This window comes from Acanthaster planci, unplaced genomic scaffold (assembly GCF_054643075.1).
Source record: "Acanthaster planci isolate LZ-2023a unplaced genomic scaffold, COTS_SCS Contig251, whole genome shotgun sequence".
Classification (NCBI taxonomy): domain Eukaryota; kingdom Metazoa; phylum Echinodermata; class Asteroidea; order Valvatida; family Acanthasteridae; genus Acanthaster; species Acanthaster planci.
In genome coordinates, this window is record NW_028257871.1 from 16796 (window position 1) to 29035 (window position 12240).

Genomic DNA, 12240 nt, shown 5'->3' on the forward strand with positions numbered 1-12240 from the left:
GAGTAACGGTAACCTATTGATCCCGTTTTTGTTCCGACCACCAATTATTGATCAACCATGGAAAATAACAATTTCTAATTATTCTTGGTCTTCCTTATATTACCAGAGACATATTGTCTTTGGTCGGCTGTTAGCACTGTGTACAAATATTTGCCACGGCAAGGAGCATGGAAAATTCAAACCAAGGAGAACGATGGTGGCATCAAAACATGTGACATTTTGTTACAGCATCTTGTTGGTGCTTCCATTAATACAGGTAATGACATCCTGTTTCAAACTGGGGGAAAAAAATCAGTCAAATCTGTTGTAGATGCGATTTTGAAGATGTCCATATTGAATAAAATGCCGAGTTAATCAAATGTAAAGAGCATTGCCGCTGCGAAGAAAAAAATCAACATAGAAATGTTTGCAGCAGTACTGTCTTAGAAATGAGGTCAAAACCAAACTTTGTATCAATTTTTCAAATTCGTAAACAAGGAAATAATAAACAATATACGTAATTCAATAATTCATGAAAATATGTGTTCAAAAGTCCATCAGTACCTTTTCTCTGTGAGTATTGTACATGTACAGCGTTTAGAAAATACCAACAGGTCCAGGTATGAATCCTATATAACATCCAAAAAAGCAAATCGATACTGGACTGCTTTTGTATCCCGGACGAGGACCATTCCTGTCTGGCCCTGAGGGCGCTCTTCTATAAGTCTCAGCAATCCCAGCATGCAACAGTAGCCCACTGCTTGGCCACTTCCAGAGATGAATGCATTTGCTCCGTCCATGACAAACCCAATCAACTTACGACGGCAAGACTTGAAAAGTTTCACATTGGAGGCCACGTCATCTTTCACGCGGACTTCATCACTGCTCCCATCTCTGGGATTGTCATCCACTGACTGGCCCTTTTTCTTCTTGTTTTTCTTCTTTTTGGGCATCTTTGGGAGCTTGAACTCTCTGTGGATGGGTTCACGGGGACAGAACCTCTGGTCAGATTTGAATGATGCGAAATCTTCCTCGCTCGGCAGGCAAATCATCGCAAACTGCCGAGGCACTCCACGGTTGGCCATGCTCAGCCTCACACCAACAAGAACTCTGTCTGCATCTTGAATCAGGTCAGCAGCAACCCTGATTATCTCCATATGATGGCCTGTTTTGGCTTCTTTACTCTGTGCACTTGATGCCTGACTGGCAGCATGTCCATTAGCAGCCTCCGTAGTGTGCATTTTGACACCAGCAATATCTTTAAGAATGCCTGCTATGGGTGCTCCAAAGGAAACACTCGGCTTGGTCCTCGTAGAGGCTGTAGACATTTTCAGGGGCCTAAGGTTAGCTCCTAAAGACTCACTGAGTTTTTCCAGTTTGGTTCTATCTCGTAGGACAAAGAAGGATTGGTTCTCATCTTCTCCAGGGTGCAGGTTCTTTTCCTCAGAGGATGCACCTATGTCACTGGCTGCCTGCTTGATTGCTTCTGTTGCATTAGGCTCGATAGCAATATCTTCCTCCTCTTCTTCTTCTGACTTCTTGATATCCCTCCATTCTTTGAGAAGTTTCTTCCAGGGACACTTAAAAGGTGAGACGACGCCAAGCTTCCCGTAGTTGGGCCGCTTGGCGGGCGGCCAGCTCTTGAACTTCTTGGTCAGCTCCTGCTCTAACTTGTCTGCCCACTCCTCTCCCGCAGCCGTGTCCGGGAAAACATCTGGGAAGAATGGAACCCCTTGCTGCAGGTGGCAGGAGCGCAATTCCCGAAGCCCTGCCACGCGGGCGCCCCTCAGGATCAGGGCAATCCAGAAGGCCATCCCCCAGCCACTCGGCAGGACGATGTCCCAGCCGCCTCCGAAGCCAGCCGAGCTGCCCCCCTTGGACTTGTGGGATGCAGCTGCTGAGCATTCCCTGCCCGGCTGCTGGAGGAGCAGAATCGGAACACGTGACTCTTGGCGGTCAAGACTGAGCTCCTGGCCCGGGACGAGCATCTCAGAGCGCATCCTGTTCAGCTTGTGGGTGGGGATCTGGGTTGATGTGACAGCTGTTCGCACTGACTTTTCCCAGAGGGGAGACACAGGCGCTGCGTTAGGGAACTGGCGTACAACTTCAGTTGGTACTTTGTCTGGGGAAAGTTTAAGTATGTCTGTCTATGTGAAAATTAAACTACCAATAAAACAATCAAAACCAAGAAAGTCCGAGCATAGTCTCAAAGAGGAAATCTGAACCATGCACAGTGGTCACTGGTAAAAAGTTAGAAAAAGTAACACAACAGGGAGGAAGCACTATAAACACAACCTGTCTGCCTCTCTTTGGCAGAGAGGCAGCGCTGCATAACTGACAGTCAAACTAAGCTTGGTGAAATCCCCGACTTACCAGGTGGAACTAACTCATTGGGGTCTGTCATGATCTTGGTTCTCTTGATGGGAAGGAGATTGCGTGGGTCTCGTACTGTCAGGCCGAGAACGCAGCGTGGGGGAAGATCCATCGCTGTCCTCACTCCGCCAAGGGTCTCCCAGGTGGATGACTGTTCCCGCCAGGCTTGCAGAAGATGCAGGTCCTGTAACCATGCAATAACATTGCAAGATGATAAACCTTCCTCTCTCGGCAGGACCGTATACTGTCCTTTGAGCCCTTCAGCCTTTAACTGAGGTATGACGTGTACATGTCGTGGAATTGCCTGATATCTCAGAGTGGCATGCTTGCAGCGATCATTTGGTGCGACCTGCAGAAGGCGTGTCTCGTAGCCCTCTCTGGGATTTGAACCCAGACCGGATCAAACACTGCACACATGTTACTGACTGTCCTAAAATTTTTAGCTATAGGTTACAGTGGTACAGCGCGCACACAAAAGGACTAAAAAGGGCTCTCGCTTCGGCTGGGTTGGATTCTGGTATGTCTGGCAGGCTGCCAAAACATAAACCTGATGGGTGTTCAGGATTTGTACATAAACGTATTTCTTAGAACAACCTTCTATATTTCAACATTCCGGGGCGTGCCCACGAAGCAGTACTTGCTACCACAAAAGGCCATGCACAGTTAGGGCCAAGTTAAAGAGGTACACCTCTACAGATTTATTGTATTAATGATTAATGGATTAATGTATTCAGACGTCAGATGGAGGTGCTTCGAGGCACCCTTGACGTTTTAAACCCATTGACTGTGCCCGTGTATACAGAAAGCCAGATCGTGTACATGCACCCTCAGGCGCAACATGCTGAAAGCAATACTCACTGCGTAGTAATCTTCCCACCACAGTCTGGGTTGCTCCGGGCCGGAGGCCTTGCCCACGTCAGACATCTTTAGGGCGTGAAGAAGCACTGGGTGCGACAGTGGGCCCTGCAAGCGGAACCTCAGGGGACTGTCCTTGAGCTGTGTCACTGTGACTCTGCTGTTTGAGTCTAAGACAGAACAGAAAGCAGCGGGTCAAGCATGACTGAGCCATTTTGGAGAGATGAACTGAGCCCTATCAGTCCTAAATCCTGTTGGAAGACTGAGGACTGTTACGGTTTGTGGTACCCTTAAAATAAATCTTTTTCAATCAAACAGTATCTAGTGGCTGGTAATTTCAGGAGGATTTTTATCCCCAACACTCTCAGTTACTTCATTATCCACTAAGCAGTTGGAAGGATTTTGCAGGATTGAATAAGGAAGAGCCAATTTGATCTTGCTTTTCATGCAGCCTGACTGATGCTCCTTGAAAGTCAGTTAGCCTGTGAGAAACATGTATCAACGTCTTGTAATGTATCAACGTGATCAACTTGCTTTTAGTACAGACTGACTGATGTTCCTTGAAAGTTGATTAGCCTGTGAGAAACATGTATCAACGTCTTGTAATGTATCAACGTGATTACCAGTATTTGCATTTTCAGCCTCGCTCGCTGCTTTGAGTTCCTTGAGTAACTCTGAGGCACACGATGGGTGAGCCCACAGCCACAGCTTCCTGACTCCTTTCTCCTCAAACTTTCCCCCAGGGCTTGCCGCTGGCATTCCAGCTTTGCACCCCTCTTGGCTTTCTCCTTTTAACTTGGGGACACTGTCTGACAAAGTCGCCTCAGCTTTCCAGAGGAACTGGACAGGTCCTATCGCACCCTGGGGGAACTGATCCTTTCGGTAAAAGACTGCTTCACCGTGACGCTGACCACTGAGAAAAGCAGCTGCAGCACAGGTCAAACCTGAGTAACAGATATTATCCCCACAATATTACTGACGTAACATACTTTGCCCCAGAACAAAAAAGATACAATTATCCTAAGCAAACCTGAACTTCTGATAAAGAGACAACTTCTGCTTCAGTGCAACAGAGATGGATCTTAAACGCTGTCATTTCCAAAATTTCCCCCCCAAAGTCCACACTTCTTAGAACATGTTTATCTCGGACATCTGACGGACTCACCAGTGGATGGACTGGTGAGGCGGGAGAGTGCCCTCAGTGTCAATCCCTGGGGACCAGACATCTCGACAACTCGCAGGTAAGAAACGTCTTGGAGGAGGCAGTGTCTGGCCATGGCCCTAATGGGTAGGGGGCAATGAAAACATGGGTCAGGTTCACATAGCGGCGAGGCACAGGGTTGCCCTGCAGAGAAATTACTGTGTATGCAAAAAACAGGTTACTGGTGTATCTTTTTACTTCAGATGGATTCTTTGCCCATTTCAACTCCGGAACCGCATTTAACACCAAAGGATAACTTGGTGCAAGTTTGGTGGCTCAGTGGTGCATAGCAGTTCTCCACAACACAATCATTTAATAATTAGTCAACAGCGTCAGAAATACACCACGCATACTCTGGAACTTCAACTAACCACTGACACAGCTCCAGAAAATGTTCACTTTAACAATACTACGAAATGGGCAAGAAGTACACCACTTCCACACCGATCCCCAAGGCACTACATAAAGTCTACACCTTGTCAATATTCACTCCCCATTGACCAAAGGCACACTAGATACTCTTAGAAGACATTCTGTCCCCATTGACCAAAGGCACACTAGATACTCTGAGAAGACATTCTGTCCCCATTGACCAAAGGCACACTAGATACTCTTAGAAGACATTCTATGTGGCCAATTAACAAGGCATGGCCGGTAAAATCTCTTTTTTGAGTATGTAGGGTTCTGAAAAGAACCAGTATTACTGGAAAGAAAAGAACTGGTGGTGCTCAACGTACTCTCTCAATGGACAGAGCATACTGTCTGAAACGTACTCTCTCAACGGACACAGCATACTGTCTGAAACGTACTCTCTCAATGGACAGAGCATACTGTCTGAAACGTACTCTCTCAATGGACACAGCATACTGTCTGAAACGTACTCTCTCAACGGACAGAGCATACTGTCTGAAACGTACTCTCTCAATGGACAGAGCATACTGTCTGAAACGTACTCTCTCAATGGACAGAGCATACTGTCTGAAACGTACTCTCTCAACGGACAGAGCATACCGTCTGAAACGTACTCTCTCAACGGACAGAGCATACTGTCTGAAACGTACTCTCTCAACGGACACAGCATACTGTCTGAAACGTACTCTCTCAACGGACACAGCATACTGTCTGAAACGTACTCTCTCAACGGACACAGCATACTGTCTGAAACGTACTCTCTCAATGGACAGAGCATACTGTCTGAAACGTACTCTCTCAATGGACAGAGCATACTGTCTGAAACGTACTCTCTCAACGGACAGAGCATACTGTCTGAAACGTACTCTCTCAACGGACAGAGCATACTGTCTGAAACGTACTCTCTCAACGGACAGAGCATACTGTCTGAAACGTACTCTCTCAACGGACAGAGCATACTGTCTGAAACGTACTCTCTCAATGGACAGAGCATACTGTCTGAAACGTACTCTCTCAACGGACAGAGCATACTGTCTGAAACGTACTCTCTCAATTGACAGAGCATAGTGTCTGAAACGTACTCTCTCAATGGACAGAGCATACTGTCTGAAACATACTCTCTCAATGGACAGGGCATACTGTCTGAAACGTACTCTCTCAATGGACAGAGCATACTGTCTGAAACGTACTCTCTCAACGGACAGAGCATACTGTCTGAAACGTACTCTCTCAATGGACAGAGCATACTGTCTGAAACGTACTCTCTCAATGGACAGAGCATACTGTCTGAAACGTACTCTCTCAACGGACAGAGCATACTGTCTGAAACGTACTCTCTCAACGGACAGAGCATACTGTCTGAAACGTACTCTCTCAACGGACAGAGCATACTGTCTGAAACGTACTCTCTCAATGGACAGAGCATAGTGTCTGAAACGTACTCTCTCAATGGACAGAGCATACTGTCTGAAACGTACTCTCTCAACGGACACAGCATACTGTCTGAAACGTACTCTCTCAATGGACACAGCATACTGTCTGAAACGTACTCTCTCAATGGACAGAGCATACTGTCTGAAACGTACTCTCTCAACGGACACAGCATACTGTCTGAAACGTACTCTCTCAATGGACAGAGCATACTGTCTGAAACGTACTCTCTCAATGGACACAGCATACTGTCTGAAACGTACTCTCTCAATGGACAGAGCATACTGTCTGAAACGTACTCTCTCAATGGACAGGGCATACTGTCTGAAACGTACTCTCTCAACGGACCGTACTCTCTCAACGGACAGAGCATACCGTCCGAAACATACTCTCTCAATGGACAGAGCATACTGTCTGAAACGTACTCTCTCAACGGACAGAGCATACCGTCTGAAACGTACTCTCTCAACGGACAGAGCATACTGTCTGAAACGTACTCTCTCAACGGACAGAGCATACCGTCTGAAACGTACTCTCTCAACGGACAGAGCATACTGTCTGAAACGTACTCTCTCAACGGACAGAGCATACCGTCTGAAACGTACTCTCTCAACGGACACAGCATACTGACTAAAACATTGAGTACCAACACTTCTTTTCAGAACCCCACACACTCAAAAAATATATCCATGGTGCTACCACCAACCTATCTAGTCTACTTGCTACCTCCACCATGAAATGCTTCAAATCTCACAAGGCATGGCCGACAGGTGAAACAGCCACGTGTCACGACTTGGGGCACTGTGCGTAACCTGTCGTGGTAGCAAATATTGCCACGGTGTTGAAACATTTGGAGGTTGCGGTAAGAGGAAATATTGTACAAATACTATTCAAAGAAACTTATTTCTAAGAGGTCAGTGTTTGTGGCGTTTGGCTGTACATCAAATGTTGACCGCTTTATTTCGCCTTCCAATTTTCAGTCAAATAATATGGTCAAGGAATGAACCGTCCGTGAGTCGTACCTGTAGGTGGCCCTGATGCTCTTGTCTGACGGATGCAGGGGCAGTTTGTAGCCCCACTGCCCCACCATCTTGAACCTCTTGGCATGCCAGATATGGGTCTCCAGCCAGGCGTGGCCGCCCTGTCTGCGCTGGTACTCCGCCTTCAGGTTACTGGGCCGGCGACGGTGACGGCGCGATCGCTTCGCCGGGGGCAGGTCTTCCTCTGCCCCGCCCTCTTTGCCCTGACCAGCCTTCTTCTTGTGCATGCTTTTCTGCATCTTGAAGATCGAACGAAACAAATATCAAAGTAATTCTATCGGTCTCAATTAATGCAGTGCTGTTGCCATCGCCACTGTAATGACCATGCATGCAGCCTTCCATGCTGCTACAATGACCTTGTTACAACTTGGGGTATCAACTTGGGCAATGCAGAGCTCAAGGTCCTAACAACGGGTTAATCATAGCCTTGACAGACACATCAAATGACAAGTGCAATACCCTGTAAGATCTTGATGAACTGAGCAGTCAACAGCAGAGGAATAAACCGCCAGTGTTGCGGTAATGAGAGTTAATTCCTTTGCACAGTGTTATATATGGAGTCCTCTGGGAGCTGGCAATCATGAGACTCTTCAGCCATAAAGTCAAGAGGATAGCTGACCTGTTGAATCTTGTGCAACTCGGCAGGGGTTTACTTAGAGTGTTGCACATCGTTTGTTCAACAAGGTACCTTGCCAAATGTCAGTTCACTTCAGTTCATTTTCCACTTATGCATGTCAGAGGAGTACATAAATTAAAACATTTGAATGGAACAATTAATTAACAATAAGTGGAAGTCTGCAAAAAGCAGAGCTTGTAAACCGGAGACCCCCTAAACATTGTGTACTTACACATTGTTGAAAATGACATTACATAATTATGGTGGCAAAAGAAGTACACAGTATTTAGGTTAATAAGGTAATGCTACACAAAAAGTGACGTAAGAAAAATCTAACAATGGACACAAAACAAGAAAGGGCTAAGAGGCTAACAATTCCATAAAAAATGATAACAATTAGAGTGAAGAAATGAAAATAATATAAATCACTCGTCTATATCTATTCACAAGCCAAACTTTAAGTTCCTAAAGGAAAACTTAAAAACTTTAAGTTCTTAATATCCTAAAGGGTTGAGGTTAAGTTACATGCATTGGGGTAATATCCTGTAAGCATGTTCATAACTGCGTTCAGGGTTGCGGGCCAAGTCCATCACAAGTCCCTCACAAATCATTCAGTCTTAATCCAAGTCACAAGCTATTCAAGTGAACTGTGACAAACTCTTCGCCCCGTTATTTGTGACTGGTCCTGCGATAGGTCTTGGTAACTTGGTTTTGTGAAAGGAGTTTTGAAGAGACTTATGAAAGAACTTGCAATGGATTTGATTACAACACTGATGCTGTGTGTGACGAACCAAAACGAAGTGGCAACTCACTGTTCTCTCTTCAGAATCTCGCAGTCTCTTGGGCAGTCGTCGCAGGTCATGGCTCATGGCCCGACGTCGCAGATGACGCGGCAGCTTTTGGAAAGTCCTGCGCATGCCCCCCATGGTCATGACGGCCTCTGTCATGGTCTTAAGCTCAGCCGCGCGGGCACCGGCAAACTCGGCCACATTGATGGCTACAACAAATTGAACAGCGGTGATAAAAACGGACACCATTGCAGAACTGATACTTAAGGCATTCTTAAGATCATTCATAACACCGTGTATACACACACACAAGTGCATACATAATGTGAATGTTATGCCCCAACTACAGCATCTGTCCCAACTATAGTTGGGCCCAGTTGGGAGAGACCCAACTGAAGTTGGACCTGACCCAACTACAGTTGGGTCTGCAGTTGGGACAATGCTCTAGTTGTGGTGTGACATGGCAATTCCATTGTTTTCATGAAGCAAAGAGAAACTGGAGCTGACTCATTTTACTTGCCCTGTGCACATTTTTCAACCTGCACATTTCCTTTACCGCTCCTGTTTTTACTTGGCAATATACATGTGGGGTATCATTAAAATTTTATATCCACACCAACAAATTCCTCCACAAACAAATTCCTCTTTCATTTCTGACGATATTCACCTCAAACTCACAGCACATAAAATGCAAACCTGTATCAGTACATTTTTTGGTTGATCAAAGTCACCCACCTTTTCAGAGGGATTCAACCATGATTAAGTCAACAGGCCTATCCCCTCCCACCACGCCCCCACCATGCCCACAAACGCACAAACACTTACCCCTCGGGTTGATAGCCAAAATATCCTCCTCCCCGGCAGCTGGTCCCTCTTGGCCCTCCATGACAGTGCGCCTGCTCTTCTCTTATCCCTCAGAATTTCAGGGAAACCTGACACGCCTGGTGACATGATGGAATTCAAACCATGGAGGAATAACTCCCACCAAGAATGATGGACAAACCAGCACTAGCTCATGATTACATGTGACTGCCTGTATGTTTCAATTTTCCCTGCTAAATTGAATTTTAAGACATGTAATCACTTTATGATGGCTAATAAACCACTGCAAGGGAAAACTGGAGATGTTCGTATTTGGAACTCTTACCCACACATGTAATGATGTAATCTGTATGTATGAATTCCAATGACACAAGCTAGTGACCCCTTGCACCTTGGCCATGCGCCTTGTACATGTATCATAGAGTTCCAACTTCCCTAACGTGGCCCATTTCAACATTTCCCTTGACTATCCTCATGTGGTGTTGCCAAAATTCTTCACTGAAAACTTCCAATTCTCTCAGTTCAAAATACAATGAACTGGATGGGCCCTGGGGAAGAGGGACGAGGCCTCTACCATGTCTACTGGTTACTAGTGGGCAAGATTGCACACAGTTTACTTTAGGGCCTATCATGCCTACCCCCGTCCTCAGTCTGCAGTATCCTTGATCTACCTATTTCTGAATTCTGTGCACCTAAGGCTTTGAAAAGAGATTACCAAAAAACCACATTGCAGTTGAATTTTTCCTTTTCACAACTCAAAGTCTGTCATTCATGTCATTGAAGCAATTCACAAAATTTCAGATCTCTTTATGCCCAGGAGTAGGCAGCTTTTAGTGGGTTCGACCACAATTCCTGCCTGATCTATGCAGCTGAAGCTCTTTGAAATCTACGGTAACTGGTGACGAAGACGTGCTACACAAGGAAGATATATTTATTGAAAGGGTGAGTCCTGGTGTTTGGCATTGCAACAGCTCTTTGACTTTTTAATAACTTTCTTAAATAACAGGGAAATGAATATTAATAAAGAATGATATTTTTACCATAACATGAGGTTCTTCGGTCATGTCGGTCTGTCAATATTTAACATTCCTGCATAACAGATTACATGACAATTAAAGTCCCCTGTGTCCTTTGTCTGTTCTGTTCCTTGCTCTATGGTTTTGACAGTCTTCACTGACGTTAGCCCAACACTATTCATTGCTATTCCGCATGACTAAACACTTCATATGGCATCCCACCATGCCCGGCCCACCTACATACATGCAGGCCCTACACTATCCATAATCCTTAGCTTGCTCTATGTCCTTTGTGAAATCAGCCTCAGGCATGACACGTGTCCATGGTGTCAAGTAGAAGTTATATGTAGGTGTAACATGAAGGTAGAAATAGCCGGTCATCTCGTACTCGAGTCATCTCGTACCCAAGTCATCTCGTACCTAATACTATATCGGTGTAGCATTCAGCGGCAGACGTAGAAGAAGCGCATTTGATGATTTTTTTCAAACAACACAAACCTTTCTAAAGGAACTGCAGATAGGCCTATTCTCCGACTTTTCCCACACATGAACTTTTGTTGAAGATGCTATCAAAGTAGGCTACCAGAATTGCAGAAACACAGTTGGCCTAGTCAGTGTACCATACCACCATGAAAACACTTCTCGCGCGCACACCGTCAATTTGATAGAGCGCCCTCTTGAGTCATCTCTTCACAACTGGCCCTGCCGCGCGCGCCGTGTCAACCGCGCGAGTCGAGTACCGCCGTACAGCTGCATGCAAGGAGTTGCATTGCGGTGGTGAGAACGTATCGAAATATAATCCGCCTATTTCAAATGGTAATTTGTCTCACAAATTCCATATTCACGTGAAGAAGTTGGTCACTACGAAAATGTAAAGTTGAGTAAACCATGAACAGGTTCCTTTACAAGGTTAATGAAAAGTTTGGAATTATTTTTTCATACACATTACCGCCGTATCGGTATGCTGCCTCCAGTCGGTGGAAAGTTAGGCAAAAAATTGACCGTAATAGGGAAGTTACGAGTTAGTCAACATTTTCTTGACCTGACAGCAAAGTTAGGCAAAAGATTTCCTCACCATTGCAGGCCCAACAGACAGAGCTAGCCTAAGACAAGCCTTTAAAAAAGAATCAGAGAATCATGCATTTATGGTCAGCCGATAGGTATTTAAACTGGATAGCTTGCTGGCTTTGTGATAGACACTGCTGCTTGGCCAAAGAGGAAATTTAGTATGTTTCATGACCATAAATATCAGGTGGATGAATGGGCAGCAAAGCACATTTTCATCATGACCACAGCACAGGTCTTTATCCTTGATTTCACAAGTGTGAGACTCAAGTAGGCCTATTTCAAGTTAGCGTCATGCCAGCTCACACCCACATGAGATTAGTCACGCCAAAAAAAAAAGATTGAAAAAAAAAATATATGAAGAATGAATGAGAAACTAGTTTACCCAAAGCTCTAATTTCTATGTCAATCTTGTCCTTACCAACCAATAACGTCCAAGGACAGATCCAGAGTGAGGGACAATGGAGGCTATGGCACTCCCCCCTCCCCCATTCAGGGAAATGAAAGGCAATTGTTTCGGTCAGTTTCATTCCCTTTCCTTTAAAAGGCATGTGAAAAGACCCAAGAAATAGCCTCAACTTGACTCTCACATAGGCCGTAATAAAATTCCTAATTATCAGCCCCTACCCAAAAAGTCCCCCCC

General features: G+C 45.4%; 1 protein-coding gene across 2 annotated transcripts; it reads right to left on the minus strand.

Moving 5' to 3' along the window:
* Positions 1 to 57: 57 nt before the first annotated feature.
* Positions 58 to 11184, minus strand: pop1 (POP1 homolog, ribonuclease P/MRP subunit). 2 transcript variants are annotated; one of them, XM_022233506.2, is made up of 9 exons: positions 11031 to 11184; positions 9520 to 9635; positions 8719 to 8903; positions 7273 to 7529; positions 4373 to 4488; positions 3831 to 4151; positions 3211 to 3377; positions 2353 to 2536; positions 58 to 2101 (listed from the first exon to the last, which is right to left on the minus strand). In XM_022233506.2, the coding sequence occupies exons 2-9, from the start codon at positions 9578 to 9580 to the stop codon at positions 609 to 611; spliced, it is 2784 nt and encodes a 927-aa protein (XP_022089198.2). In that variant the 5' UTR covers positions 9581 to 9635; positions 11031 to 11184; the 3' UTR covers positions 58 to 608. The 2 variants fall into 2 exon arrangements, with proteins under 2 accessions (XP_022089198.2, XP_022089207.2); XM_022233515.2 differs by having other exon boundaries at positions 10953 to 11184.
* Positions 11185 to 12240: the final 1056 nt, after the last annotated feature.